Source organism: Electrophorus electricus, chromosome 15 (assembly GCF_013358815.1).
Source record: "Electrophorus electricus isolate fEleEle1 chromosome 15, fEleEle1.pri, whole genome shotgun sequence".
Classification (NCBI taxonomy): domain Eukaryota; kingdom Metazoa; phylum Chordata; class Actinopteri; order Gymnotiformes; family Gymnotidae; genus Electrophorus; species Electrophorus electricus.
The window spans coordinates 83,669-98,307 of record NC_049549.1 but is presented as its reverse complement, the minus strand read 5'-3'; the positions used below and the strand labels follow the sequence as shown (position 1 = coordinate 98,307).

Below are 14,639 nucleotides of genomic sequence, written 5' to 3'. Positions count from 1 at the left end.
GAGAGAGAGAGAGAGAGAGAGAGAGAGAGAGAGAGAGAAGAAAAATAGCCTTGATAATGCAGATTGTCATAAGAGAGCTGTATTCCTGGTAATCCAATCCAAGTGAAGTAAAAGCCCCTGTCATTTCAACGGACTTAATGAGAGCAATTTGATTACGCAATTGCCCAGCTTCTGCCATGCTCATTGTTTCGCATTTTCACTCGTCCAACTCAAATTAACTTACATTTAATGTATTTAATGCCCGAACATTGCACTGCACTCTAAAACGCACACGGCTGAAATGAGAGTGGCCAATGTGTGCGGAAGACACTCGTCCTCATGGCAGTCCTGTGGTGCTGGCTCCAGTGCATATTAAAGTTGTTTTTCCTAGTACAGAAACAGAAAGTGCAGTGCATTAGAGAATAATAGACTATAATCATAATGTTCCTGTAGTCTAAGAGTCTGGTTTACTGGAGTACTCAGGACAAATAAAACTCTCGGAGCGAAAAATGGTTAGTTCAGACAGGAGCTGTGTTTCAGCTATGCTTCATGACACTGAAGCTGCACATGAAGTAAGGGCACTCTATAAACAGAATCTGTATGCATAACACCAATATAGAGAATATCCTGCTCCAGCCTGCTGTATCCCAAATGGAGTATCTGTGAGCTAATTAAGCATCAAGTCTGCAGTGTCCAGCTGAACACTAGGTCAGAACTACTCAAATCCGGGCCTTAAATCCAAAATTAGTCCAGAATGTTCTGGATTTTGTCATCACTAATGAAACTTGGTGGGTCACTGTCATTACAACTGACTGCTGGGTAAAAGGAAAGAGGAAATGTTTTTGTTTTGTTGAGGGGGGTTTTGGTGGTGGTATTATGTACAAGTGATCCGAATGATAATCCTGTTGGACATGGCAGTGTTTTATATCAGAAATAATTTGGTAGAATGGGTATAATTCATGTATGCAGTATGGTTTGTAACAGTGAGATAAAAGCCTTCATCTAAGCCATATTATGTACGTGGGACTGTACATACAAACTTTACATGGGACCGTAACAAATGGTGCACTAGATTTTTTTTATGAGAAACAAATTTTGGCTCGTCACTTATTTCAAGCAGATCACCAAGTATAATAGACACACTTTAAGACAGTAGTTAAGTAGCCAGGGCACCCAAAAGATTCCTACATCACATATATTCTTAGAGAACAGAGTTAAACAAATGTAATATATGGTATCAGAAAACCTACCAAAAAAATGCTTTATCACAGTCTTACACACAGCAGCTGGCCCACACAGGTCATGCTGGACTGCGACAGCTGAGCACCGAGGTACTGAAGCTGATAGGTTAGCATGTGATTAATGTATTTTCAAAAGAGCTTAACGGTGCAATAGAATGATTAACAATGATGTCTTGTTTAATGGAGGCAGATGTAGATTTACGAGGTAAAAGGAGATCCTGTAGAGGTTTAAGTAAACGCTGGTGCATTGGTCTGCCAGCAGGTGAAAGTTATATCATCCATTCAGAGTCAAAGCCTGTTCTCACACTTCTGATTCGACAGTGCCAACGCGAATAATTCAGTCGGCCTCTGTGACGCGCAGATGGACGTAAAAGGTCAAACTCTCCCTCTCCTGGGCGACATTCAGCCTCACCGTTTCCAGCGCAAGAGCATTAGTCTCCCATGACGAACTTCAGGCCTTTGAAGGCCTAACCTGAAACGTCACAGTAATACTTTCATTTACTATTTCATGCCACGTTCGGTCCTCTTTTTCAGGGAGAGTATACAGCTTTTCAGCTCCAAGCAGTTACACTAATACACTTGAATTTGTCAATAATTACATGTCACATGCGTACAGGACGTGCTCATGGATGGGGAGGAATATTTCTCTACACTCTGCTCTGATTATGAATTAGTTTCATTTCACCTCTCGTACCGTTACCTTCAGGGAGAATGGAGAGCCTATCCAATTGCCCTACCCCGAGGTGCCACGTAAATCAAAACATAACATAATTACACATAGTTAGGGGGACTGCTACAAGACCATTAAATCAATTCTCCACTAGGCTGTAGTTATTGCTAAAAAATTAGAATTCATGGGCCACATGCAAGACTCAGAAGTAACACAAGTAATAGTGATGCAGATATTGTGCCATTTATAATAGTTTCCCTTTGGCTCAGGAATGAGCTGCAATAGAGACTGTATACTAATCAGTGGCTGCATTAATGAGTGCAAATGTTCTAGGGGACAAACTATTTATCACCGGTGCGCAGCACATGCAGGCCACAATTGCCCGTAAAAGAGTGGAAATCAATAAATCTACCTGTTGATGGTTCTGGACACTGTACAGCCTATTTACTTCAATAACATTACGTTATGATGGACAGCTAAAGCATAATCGGCGCAGACATGTTACAGCAAGCACATGCTTTTGATATTATCAGCAGATTTATACAGCGGGCGGATCGTCCAGCCGTCAGGGCCTGATGAATGACCGCTCATTAGAATTGCAAAGGCCAAGTGGTGTGGCAGGGCTGCCTTCCAGAGGGAGTCCGACAAGGCCGCAAGTCGCCTTCCCTCCTAATTAATTCACGTACTTCTCAGACTGAGCCTGTAGCTAAAACATGCCAAAAGGTCAAGATCCATTGATTCTTATAACAAGGGACTAGTGCTTTTAGAGGGAATACTTTCCCTTGTGCGCATTTGCGTGTGCGACTTCAGAGCAATGGGCCTCGAATGATAAACTTCAGCTCCGCAGGTGAAGTGGAATTAAGGTTAAATAAGATCTTAGGTTCCAAAGTACTTATGTCAACATTGTGACTGGAAATTTGGATAAAAATAAAGTATTCTTGTTCTTTACATGGTATCCTCAGTTACCAATATTCCCTAATCCCCTGCAGGACATTTTTGTCTTAAAAATAATTTCATGGGCCCCATTCGCTTCTCTTGTTGATCATTTTACTAATTGGCTTTCCAATTTAAAACTTTTTGTAAAGTTTCGTCAACAGTAAAGATAAAAAAATAATAATAAAAATTAAAAATGTAAAAAACAAGAGACTGGTTGGGCAACTAACAACGTAGTGAATATAAATTAGGGAATTTTATCCTCCAGTTATATCTGCCAGTCTAGGTCTCTTCCCTACTGTTTGACATCGTCACATGCCTCAAAATATCTGAAGGAGAACACTAAGCACTGGACTCCATCATTCCACTATTTATATGTTGGGAGCTTGTGTTAACAGATACCAGCTGGAACTCCAGCATGAGCGTTCACCTTAGCTCTGGTTAGTCTGGTAGCTGATTGGCGACATTTTTTTGTCTTTCAAGGAGAACTTTGAACTTTCTCAAGTCAGCAACATTAGCAAATCTGGGTCAATGAGCCTCATACATATACTTACATTAATACAGTGCAGAATCCAAAAAGGTAATATTACACAAATGAGCTGAGACTTTACAGTCAACTCTTCAGGAACATGAGAAAAGAAAGATGCAGGAAGGAAAAGTGTCTTCACAAATTGTAATGATTGTAATGAGGTTTTAACATACCCAGGGCTGATCAAGCTCCTCCACAGGGAGCAGCGCTGTTATTAGTGTTAAGTTCTTAGCTGGTCTAACAGTGGAGCTCGTCAGACTAGGGAGAGAATATGCCAGCTGGTTCAGAATAACCACTCACTGTGCCAGTCACAGGTGTACGAGTTACACCTATTTATTTATTTATCTCGGTGGAAAACTGGGGTTGTTCATTTACTGATTCCACCAGACAGATCTATGGGATCTTTAATGACCATGTCCTTTTACTTCAGCTGCACACTTGAAAACATGTAAGGTGGCAAATTGGCTGCATGCAATAGCACAAGCATCATGGAGACACCCAAACCTGAAGGTGAACCAGTGTGATCAATGGCAAGACCTCGGCAACAATAAGAACCACATCCCACCAGAGCCGATCACAGCTATCCAGAAGAACGAAGCGGCCATGCTGGGAAACCTGATCCAGGGATGGCATTAAGGCAAAACGTTATCCAGCAGCTAGGTGACTGCATCCTATCCATGTGGACTAGTGAGGTGTTCTGTTCAGGTTTGTGAAGCCTTGTTAGTGGATGTGAACATTAATCAATTGTGGCTAGCGAGGCAACATTCGGACCTGACTCCTGAAAAATTGTGACGAGAGGCACTCGTGCTCCTTTTCTATGGCTATTTTTGATGCCTCCATCACTGCCCAACGCTACATGATTGGTCAGACCTGCGTGGGATCGGAACCATGCTCCCATGGAAAGCTTCGTTTCGTACGCCATTTTTTTCCTCCGGCTGTCAAGAGTTCTGGATCGTGCGTCGGCACGGCATGCTCGGGCGCTCACTCTGGCGTTAACATGAGGGGAAGCGTGGTTAGCTGTGCCTGCGTCTTGGTCACCTCCGAGTGCACCATGCCCCTGCACCTTCTGACTGCGAGAACCAGAGTTTGAGTGTCACTCTGTTGCTCGGAGTTTTCTCCGGTGAACTGAAAAAAGAGTGCTGGATAAACTGTTAGTCAAGCACAAGGCCTGACTCCAGAGCAGGACGCACTGGGAATGTGCTAGAAACGGAGCCGGAGCTGACAACTACTGGGAAGAGGTGACCAAGGTGCGACAGCTAGATGGAGAAAAATGTTGTCCACCAGTTACCCACAACTAAAACAGGCAGCCACTGTTCCGATTTAGGTTCTGATTACTCAAGGTGTTATAAAGGTTCGGCCTATTGAGTTGATTTTTGAAATCCTACACCTTCACTTTTTGGGAAAAACCCTTTAACCTACCATTTCAACCTACTTGAACCCTAAGGTGTTGACTGTAATGCTTACCAAAAAGTCTTTCTAGAGAGGAATATATCTACAAATGAGATTTAACAAGTACAACTGGTCATGTATTACATGATATTAATACACAAGAGAAACAACTGTCATGTTAAACTGGATCATCTTTCACAAATGCACCTTTTTTTTTCCACAACTTGCTAAAGGTTCCTCGCTGTTAGCATGCTGGAAAAAACAGACTACAGCATTTGATCGCTACTAGAGAGACTTAACACCACAAATAGCCTGACTGACAGCTGGCATCAGAGTTTGAGTGTTTTCTTTCACACCTCGAGTTTGTGACTCAGCCCGTCTGCCGGAGAGAGCTGTACTCCATTTGGTGTGGCTGCCTCTCGGCTGGAGGGGAAGAGGCAGCAGCCTGGAACCCGCTGGTGTCCTGTGGGATCTTACCGGAGCATTGCAGAGTTCAGGGTGAGCTCAGACGCCTCCCAGCGGCCACTCGGAGCTTCCGAACTGCTCTGCTGTAAAGCGTGGTTCTTTGGTTTTTATGACGGTGCAGCATAACTACTGCAGTAGGTGTGAGTTTGTGTAGTTTTGTTAATATTTTGCATCGTTTTGTAGCTGGTAAAAAAATTGTCACCAAACTGACTACTCCTTTTATTGCTGATTAAGATTCTGACAAAATATCCTACTGCAATCCATCCCAAGGCTAGTCTGCTTTTTCTGAAACACAAAGTTCCCGTGATACGGTTGCACCTACACTGGTGCAACCAGTGTACACCTCCTACATGGTGTTATCATTTACTTAGCCGAGTTGCTCCTCATGGAAATCTATGGAAATTATGTTCTTCTCACAGATCAAACATTCTCCAAGACTTTCTTCAATCCTGGTCTGCTGATGAGAGGCTTTGTTTTTGTTTGCTTGTTTGTTGTTTTATTAAATATTCTCATTCCTCGGGGTTCTGCTGGAGCACTATGATTAACACTTTCCAACATTTATGCATGTATACAAATCTTTTTATACAAACATCAACCAGTCAATGATCAAATATCCACCAGGACCCCAACAAAACCAAAAAAATGCACAACCACCAATGACATCAACGAATAATTTAAATGTTTGTATGTTTGCATGCTCCTAATGTGTAGTGATGTTTAAATCCCATAATATTTGGCCTTGTTTTAAATTAAGGGCTAATGCCGTAAGTGCAGACGCTTCGGGTCCTTACGTCAACAAGCACTTCAGTGGATTTTCAGCTTAATAGGATAGAGACTAATAAGGTTCTCTTTGCTTTACGTAGAGGCGTCTGCCAAAGGATAACTTGCTTCCCCTTCACAGAGGACAACTTCCACTCTGTGGTAAATGTCAAGGAGTTGTAGTATAAATTTCACAAGTCAAGGTTAATGAGGAGGGGTTTTCTCACACCTCTTCATTTGGTGCACCTCTCTGTGCCACGCCGAGAGGCTGGCAGAAGGCACAGAGCCACATCGGCAGCAGGCGATCGAGGCTTTAGTGTGCCATTACAGAGAAGCAGCTTGCAGGAAGTTTCAAAGAGGCCAAAGACAATAGTAGGTCATGTGTTTTACTGTCCATCTGCCCTTCACATCAGACTGCACTCTGTTGGGTAGTAAAATGGGAGGATGGAGGTCCATGAGAACCTGCGTCTCAGACAGCATTCCAGAGCACAGCTTGAGGGAAGCGCAGTTCCAAGCAACTACCACACAGGGGCGGTGAAAAGTAGTTTCAGTGTGGTCACAGTCACTCCTGCCATTACTGTCGATATGGGCTTGATTTCACAGATTTGTCAGGAATGGTGGGGGGGGGGGGGGGTGTATTTGGGGTGGGATAGCCACACAGAAATCCAATATTCCATGCTCTCTATCAACAATAACGATCACAGTCACAGTTGTGTCAGATCAAACAACTAGGAGCGAGAGCCTCATCACTTCACAAGCATCAGCCAGTGTCCTTGTGACGATCCAAACCACCCACACGAATGCAGATTAGGAACATGCTGTCCATGTTAAATCAGCAGCTCGGTGGGCTTTTAATTAGCTCCTAGTTGCACCTTGTGTTCTCTGTAGTGTGGTGTGACTAAGATCTAAGGCTGCCGTACACCTGCTGTTATGGTCTGCCGCTGCAGCTGTCTGGTATTCACTACAGCCACACACACACACACACACACACACACATTTGTCACTCTGGGCCACTTTGATGTAGGGACTGAATGGTATTAGAGCCTGAATCTCTGCAAGATATCAGGCGCTCAATATTACAAATATATAAAAAATATCTCCCCTAAATAACATCAATTTCAAGAAAATTACATCCTCTCTGGATTCACTTCTGCTCCTAAATGGTTTATAGCTGAACTATAATGTAATTTTCTGAATGTTTTGTGCAGCTGGGCAAGGGGTACGTGTCCAAAATAAAAGCAAATTAAACAAAGGTTATGGACCACTACAAAAGAAAGAAAGAAACAAACAAACAGAAAAAGACAACAACTTAGAACTGTGAACAGTCCACCTTTAGTGTGTTACATGTTACAAGTTAAACTATGTAGCCCTCCTCCATACGTGACCAAAACAGGTCTGGAAAAAACTGTGGGAAAATCAGCCTTCCAAAAATGTGATCAGGGCATATAGCTGATAACCATCACAGAAAGTCAAGCAACGATTTATGAAAAAGAAAACAAACAAACAATCATATACTGAGTGTATCTTTCAAGCCATGCTATTGTGCGTTCTCTCTTTGCGCCCTTTGGTGAGTTCATCACGAGCGTGCTCCCAAACCAGTGACTGGAGACCCCTCCTGAGAAGTCCGCTCAGGACACTTGCTGCTCCAGTGGACGCTCCGAGGGTCGGTCGGTTTCCGAGGGGGAGGCCGTCGACGTCTGGCGGCCCAAGGCAGACCTCTGGCGAAGGATGGCAGGCACGAGTTTGAAAAAGGAGACGGTAGCTATGACAACAGCCAAGGCACTCACGAGCTGCAGCAACATGGAGACAGAATGTAGTAAAAAGAATGAGTAAGAAAAAATGTAAAAAAAAACCCCAAAAAAAACAAACAAAAACGTGCAGAATCTAAATGCAAAATTTTAAATAGTGCAAAATTTAAAATACAGCATAGGTTCAGAAAAACCATAGACAAACAGGATCCATTCACTTCTAACATGTACATGTAACGAGCAGAGAGCACTTAATCAATCTGCTAACCACTTCCCTTAGTACATTCACAGGTGAGAGTAGGTGCAGCAGATGACCAGACCTTCACAGTGGCTGGTATATGCTCTTGTAGTGAGTGCCAGTGCCAGGCAAACAGAGCAAGGGTACAGGGTAGATGGGACTCATCACTGCTGGACTCTCGACACCTGAAAGGGGAATTAAATAAACAAACAAACAGACCAACACTCCAACAAAAACAAGCAGAGTACCAAACAGCATTTCAGCAGCAATGCTGAGTCACATATCCTACTACAAAATAAAAAAAATTAAAAAATAAAAAGAATGCACGTTACAATGTAATGGTGAGCGCTCGGCAGGAACACACCTGTGGTACAGGGTGGTCAGAAGTGTGTGCTTGTCTGAAAAATAATGCTGCAGTAAATTCAGATCAGACAGCAGCGTGGCAGACAGCCTCTGCCCCTGTTGAACGAGCACTCCCAGACTGTACCAGCCCTGTAGGAGGAACAGGGGGCGCCACAAGAAATCAGCTGAAGAGGATGTCACCATGGAGTCCGGTGGACTGAGCCGCTCCTGACATGAATACTTCAAGACGACATGCACCATGGCCACCGTCGTTGCGTTAAGGACGCCAACACGGTGGCCACGTCAGATCGACAAATCATATGTAGTTAGTGCCATTAAGGCCAAATATATGAACCTTTGAGTGTTTCAGCACATGTGAGTGTTCCAGTGTGTGATACCTGTGGGTCATTTTGGAGTGCTGCTCGTTTGTACATCTCGGCTGCATCAGAAAGGTCTCTTCTCGCTACAGTGAGCTGCTCATACAACAGGTCTCCCAATTTGACCAAAGCTTAGCAGGTCGGAAAACCATTTAAAAATAGTGCATCATAAATAATACCTCAGAATAAGAACGACCACAAGTAGTTATAAAAGTTACCTCACTTTTTAAAAGTTAAATGTGTTAAATTATGACTGTACTTTAAATGTTTGAATAAATTGTGTTAATGTGGGGGTGAAACCGTGTTTCCTGAATTACAGCCTATTTAGCTATGCATGTTGCGGTTTACCTGCACATTAGTGTACGTTTTATGTCCTTGCCTTGCACGGCAAAAGTGATTCAGAGCAAACATGAATTACCGTAAGGGGTAGGGTTCTGATCCTGAACGGATAGATTGTAATACTGCAGCATACACTGCGCCACAAACGTGCGATTCAAGGATCCGACCTGATGAGAGAAAAGGGTTGCAGAAAAAGTCGGATTTGATCCAAATCAAATAAAATGTTCCTTGCAAACACCGCAGACACTGAACAGTATAGCCAGTAATATTCACTTTTTTAGAATCATTAGGTCAGGTGAAACGTTTTAGGTAAGTGAGGAGAACGTGTGACTCACAGGGCTGTGTTCACACAAGAACGCTGCGTTAAATTGAGCTGCTTCAAATCCACACTCAGCAGACATAAGGTAATAAACTAGGGCCATGAACCTGTGTGTGTGTGTGTGTGTGTGTGTGTGTGTTTGAGAGAGAGAGAGAGAGAGAGAGAGAGAGAGAGAGAGAGAGAGAGAGAGAGAGAGACTTACAGTAAATCCAATAATTAAGGTTGCTATACAACAGCAAGTTAAATAAATATTATGAAGCACAAATCTAAGGAATAGCATCACATCTAAAGATATAACAAGGCAGAAAAATGTTACCAGTTCCCATTAAGATAGGCATTTAGGCCTTTCCTCAAGACTGAACCAAGATATCCATTATGCTCGGACGCCCATTTAACCCATCTGAAACCAGAATAGACTGACATCACCACACTGCAGAACTTCACCTTGCAGAAGGGCCATTTGCAGTAGTCATGCGGCTGTGCACCGCTGCCTTCCAACTTACAGAACAGCGTCCAAGGGGCGGCGTGGCACATGGCCGGGGATCCCATGGCTCCACACCTGAGCCAGCTCGATGCCCCCATTCAGGTGGCCTCTCTGGGCTGACTTTAGGAAGTATGTATATGCCTTCATCTGAAAACAGAGCAACGCAATAACAGTACTATCAAGACTGAAGAAGAAAATCAAATCTCTGAAATGATTCTCTTGCTTTGTATAAGTCACAGAACAAGAGTCCCTTTTCCAAATATATGCAAATCCTAGCGAGTTCCTTGAAATGCAGATGAGCAGCCAACGACACACCGAACCTCGCACTGAACACGAAATGTTTAACCACAACTGTGAGGAACTTAAACTTTAATTAGCATGTTTGAAATCGAACATTAATAAACGTGCAAGCAGACTTTGTCAGCTGCTTGTCCAGGATAGAGGCCTTGCAGGTGGAGGACTCCGAGATTCATGGCCGCGTCTGGATTCTCCAGGAGGTCAGCGTGTTCCCAGAGCTCGACGGCGCGCTGGTAGTCTTGCTCATACTGCTCGTAGTACCAGCCCAAGGCGGTGATGGCCGGAGCGAAGCCCTGTAGGTCACAGTTTATTTGGTTAACAGCTGACTCCGGAACGGCCAGCGTCTTTGTGTATAGTGACAGCTGAGAATTATGCATCATTTGGACAGAATGAGAAAACGAGCAATGTTTTACGATAACACACTGATGGGACTGGATAAGCAAAAACTAAGCTAACAGCTCAATTAATTCCCTGTGTCGTCAGGTAGCATTATCCAGTGGAAAAGTGCTCATTGTTTACGCTTGCACCTGTTCCATCGCTTTCTTCAGGAAGGTGACGGCTCTTGGTACATCTTGTGGAATTCCCTGGCCCTGTGTGTGTACAGACATATTTCAGCATGTGTGTAGACTCATTTTCCAGCGTTCTCAAAAATTCTGTCCACTCAGTCCTCTAACCTGTGTTAATACACTGGAAGAGGAACCACGACTGACCAAGAATTCTAACACTTAGCAGCACCACAGAGTGGCATTGACTGCGTAGTATCATACAGCTCCTCACCAGGAGCAGCACGATGGCATAGTCGTACATAGAGACAGGGTCCTGCAGTCTGACGGCACCCCTCTCGTAGTGCCTGATGGCAGTCGGGATGTCCGGAGAAACCCCCTGCTGACCCCAGAACAGCATCCGGCCTAGCGTCTGCTGCAGAGCCAAACGGGCACAAAAGACACAGGCGCACGCTTGAGGAAAAGGCCAAATCGCTAAATTCGTTTGGCCACCTCTAGGGGGCACCGTTCCTCACCTCGGCGTCCGCCACACCGCGGCGAGCCTGCAGTTTGAGCCAGTGAAAGATGTTGTCGTTCTCATTGGTCTGGGCTTTCAGAGTTTCCTCATCGTTCAGGTGTATTGACTCGACAAATGCCTACAACAGAGGAACAGGGAGAAACGCACAGCAAATTTCACAGAGGCTGCCTGTGGTCTAACTGTTTCAGGCAGTTTTAACTGAGCCTTCAGTTGGGTACAGAGCGGCAAGCGTGCTCCTGCAGTATTTGCTGCAGGCTTCAAGAATCAGGGTGGCGGTCCTGCCCTTAGGGACGAACGGCGTCTGAACCGAAACGCTGAACATCGACCTGTTCCCCAGCACCTGTTGTGAGGAGGGCTGCATTCGGTCTGCTGAGGTCTGCTTAGCGATGTTGGCGTAATAGGCGTAGGAGAGGTCAGGGTCGGGGGGCAGCACCGGGTCTCCCACATGGTGCAGGTGCCCGAGACGGAGCAGAGCCAGCCGCTGGTCCCTCTGGGCCGCCACCAAGGACAGCAGCCATGCCTGAAGTTCCCCACACACAAACAAATGGTGCATGGGACCCGAGCACTGGATCACAGCGTTTCCATAATACCACAAAGCTGAATTCAACTGAATGCTAGGTGTGTGTCACCTTATAGGGCTGCTTCTTAACACCGAGTCCGCTGCTATAAAGAACAGAGGCGAGATGGAGAGCTCGGTCATCCCCTAAGCATCCCGCCTGCAAGAGGGAGCTCAGGAGCCTGCCCACCACCTCCACACTCCCGTGCATGGTCAGCTTTCTCATCACTGCCGAGTACAGAACTCTGCCCACGGCTGCTGGATCCACGGAGCCTGAGAAGGGAACGGCACTGTGGTTTTAACCAATCTCTTCAAATGCAACTGTTTTGTGCATGCGTTGTTGTAGTCCTTACCATATTTGCTTAACAGTAGTTTGACCACCCGAGCTATCAAACATCTTTGGGAGTGGCTGAGTGGAATAAGGGTGTTATATGGGGTCCTCAAGGGTGTTGGACTGGCTCGCAGTGTTAGCTCTGTGTACACGTCCACGCAGCCCTCTACAAAGACACAGCAGTCGCCAAAACAAGGAAAGCAAACACACTGTAGGTGTGCAAGAAAACATATTTCGTGGACTAGGTACTACTTACCTTCCAGTCTCATCGCAATACTTGCATGTGAATAGTCTGCTATTTGGTGATTAAGTTTTGATTTAAACTCCCGACACGTCTGTAACCATCCTGACAAATTCACCATTCTTATTGGCTGGGGAAGATACAGCTCAGACTGCACGATAGAAAACTTTGCTTCAGGATTTGAATATAAGCGTTTATAACAAAAAGCATACTACTACATCAGACTGAGGTAAAGCTTACCATGTTAAGTGAGGGGATCTTTGTTCGGTAATACATAGTAGGACCATAAAACCCTTCAATGCCTTTAATAAATTTTCCTCCCCCTACCACAAAATAGCCATCTGTGTCATCCAGCTTCACAGCTATCTGAAACCTGTCCAAAGGAACCAGACGCTTTGAATGGAACACTGAGTGAAAGCGTGAGACGTGTTCTGACGTAAAGCAGAAATGTACTGCGAAACCTCACGTGTGTTCTGAAGAGAAAACGACTTCTTGTTTCTGTCCATCAGTGCATGCAGCTGCGATTGTGCCCTACAGCAGAAAGGAGTAAGGCCATGACTACAGAGAATATGTAACATGCTGGCGACGTGGGCCACCTTCTAGCTGTAAAATGTAGCTTATGTTCTGACCATTGTACCCCTCAGCTCTAAACTCAGCAGGCACCACAAGCCGAGAGGTAGCGGGGACGGAGAAAGAAATGCCACTGACTGGCCGTTCTTGCCCTGCAACTGCACATGGATGCGACCTGGAGAGAAAACAACAGAGTGAAACTGTGTGCAAAAACCATGACGTTGCATTTAACTGAAGTCCAGTGAAACATCTAGCCACGGTTACCTGAACTTGTAACGAACAAGGAAGGGGTGCTATAGTTTTCCTCAGAGTCTATGTGGTGTATGAGCCCGCAGAGAGCATCTCTGCACGGTTGGGCCAACAAGACCCAGACATTGAAGGCGCACCTGGGAAGGAACGCGACGCAGCATGACTTCTAGCTGTTGGTGCACCCTTTGCCACAGGAGGGCGCCACGGAGAAAAGAAACTCAGTGTGAATTACCATGGATGTGAAATCCCTTTGAGCCGTAGGTATTCCAGCGCTTCGTTTCTATACGATTGCAGACTTTTAGTGATGCCGAAGTGCTCTCCCGTCGACCCGTATAACGAGGACACTAGACTGGCTACTTCTAAAGAAATCAAAACCGTTTGTTAAAGACAACCAGTGCGTCAGTATCTAAATCTTTTGAGCAGAAAGAGAAACGAGCTTCATAACTTACCGTTTTCTGATGGACATTGTGATCTGTTTTTACCGACCTTCCAGCGCGTCTCTGCGTCCCAGCTGGGACACAGCAAATGTCGTTTAAAAGGACGACTGAGCGGACTAGGGACACTGAGTGCCGTCGCTGCGCTGGCGAAGGGAAACCGGCTCGGCTCGCCGGACGCGCTACCGCTGACCCAGGCGCGTAAAAGGCAACCGAGAACCCAGTCGGGGACGCGTATTCTCCAGTCCGGCTGGTACACAAGCCAGTCTGGGAACTGGAGCAAGACTAACCGGGTCCTTGGCGGCCCGGGGGAGCAGGGCCACCGTCTCTGAAACACCGCCGACGTGCTACCAGTATCGAAAGTTACCAGCACCTGCAAGTGGATCGCGCAACGGCCACTGCACGAATACCGGACTCGCAGTGGATAGGCCGAGTCTGGGCTCTCGGGAGGATTTAAAAACCTGATGGTACCCGAGGAGTGTTGGCCGGTGCCCTCCCGAGCGACCACCTGTAGGAGGAACAAAGAGGTTTACGCGCGCGCGCGCCCCCCACTTACGCACCGTTAACGTTAAACTTAAGTGAGTTAGGGGTACTTACGAAAATAGCGACTTGAAACAGCAAAGACCACATCCGTTGGAATTGTCTCATATTCAGTTGTCATTGGTGAATTATCAAAGCCTTGAAATAAAATATCTGACGTTAAGCGGCTTCTCGGTAAGTACGTAAACTTGAAATAATAATCTAAATTTGTTTTGGGCCAGTGCGCCGCTTTTTACGCATGCCCCATTAAACTGACGTACATCATTAGTAGCTCAGTGGAGTCGCTTAGCGTTAAACTTTAGTGTGTGCGGAACAAACATCCTGTTTCGTTCACAAGAGGAAAATCTTTGGCAAACAGAAAGTCTGCTCCACCCGCAAACGCAAACTCTGGCTGGGTAAACTGCGACAAATAAACGGAGACCGGTGTGTGCGCGTAGATTTGACAGCCATGAAAGTTGTGCGTGTGCGCCGGAGGGTACCCCTGAAAAATACTTTTAGCTACAGCAGCAGTGACAGGAGGCAGTTATGTCAGACACCTGATGTCTGATGTCAAGACATTCTGCTCAGTGACCTTGCTTGTCAATGTCGA

At 45.5% G+C, this 14,639-nt stretch overlaps 1 protein-coding gene across 1 annotated transcript; it reads right to left on the bottom strand.

Moving 5' to 3' along the window:
• Nucleotides 1–7,274: 7,274 nt before the first annotated feature.
• On the bottom strand, nt 7,275–14,458 carry LOC113586755 (protein sel-1 homolog 3). Its single transcript, XM_035534249.1, has 23 exons — nt 14,108–14,458; nt 13,526–14,018; nt 13,309–13,435; nt 13,092–13,213; nt 12,887–13,002; nt 12,724–12,788; nt 12,498–12,630; nt 12,273–12,408; nt 12,039–12,182; nt 11,759–11,958; nt 11,470–11,649; nt 11,128–11,247; nt 10,887–11,027; nt 10,637–10,699; nt 10,229–10,402; nt 9,832–9,959; nt 9,645–9,728; nt 9,345–9,435; nt 9,089–9,176; nt 8,692–8,801; nt 8,316–8,443; nt 8,034–8,136; nt 7,275–7,755 (listed from the first exon to the last, which is right to left on the bottom strand). The coding sequence occupies exons 1-23, from the start codon at nt 14,156–14,158 to the stop codon at nt 7,594–7,596; spliced, it is 3,159 nt and encodes a 1,052-aa protein (XP_035390142.1). The 5' UTR covers nt 14,159–14,458; the 3' UTR covers nt 7,275–7,593.
• Nucleotides 14,459–14,639: the final 181 nt, after the last annotated feature.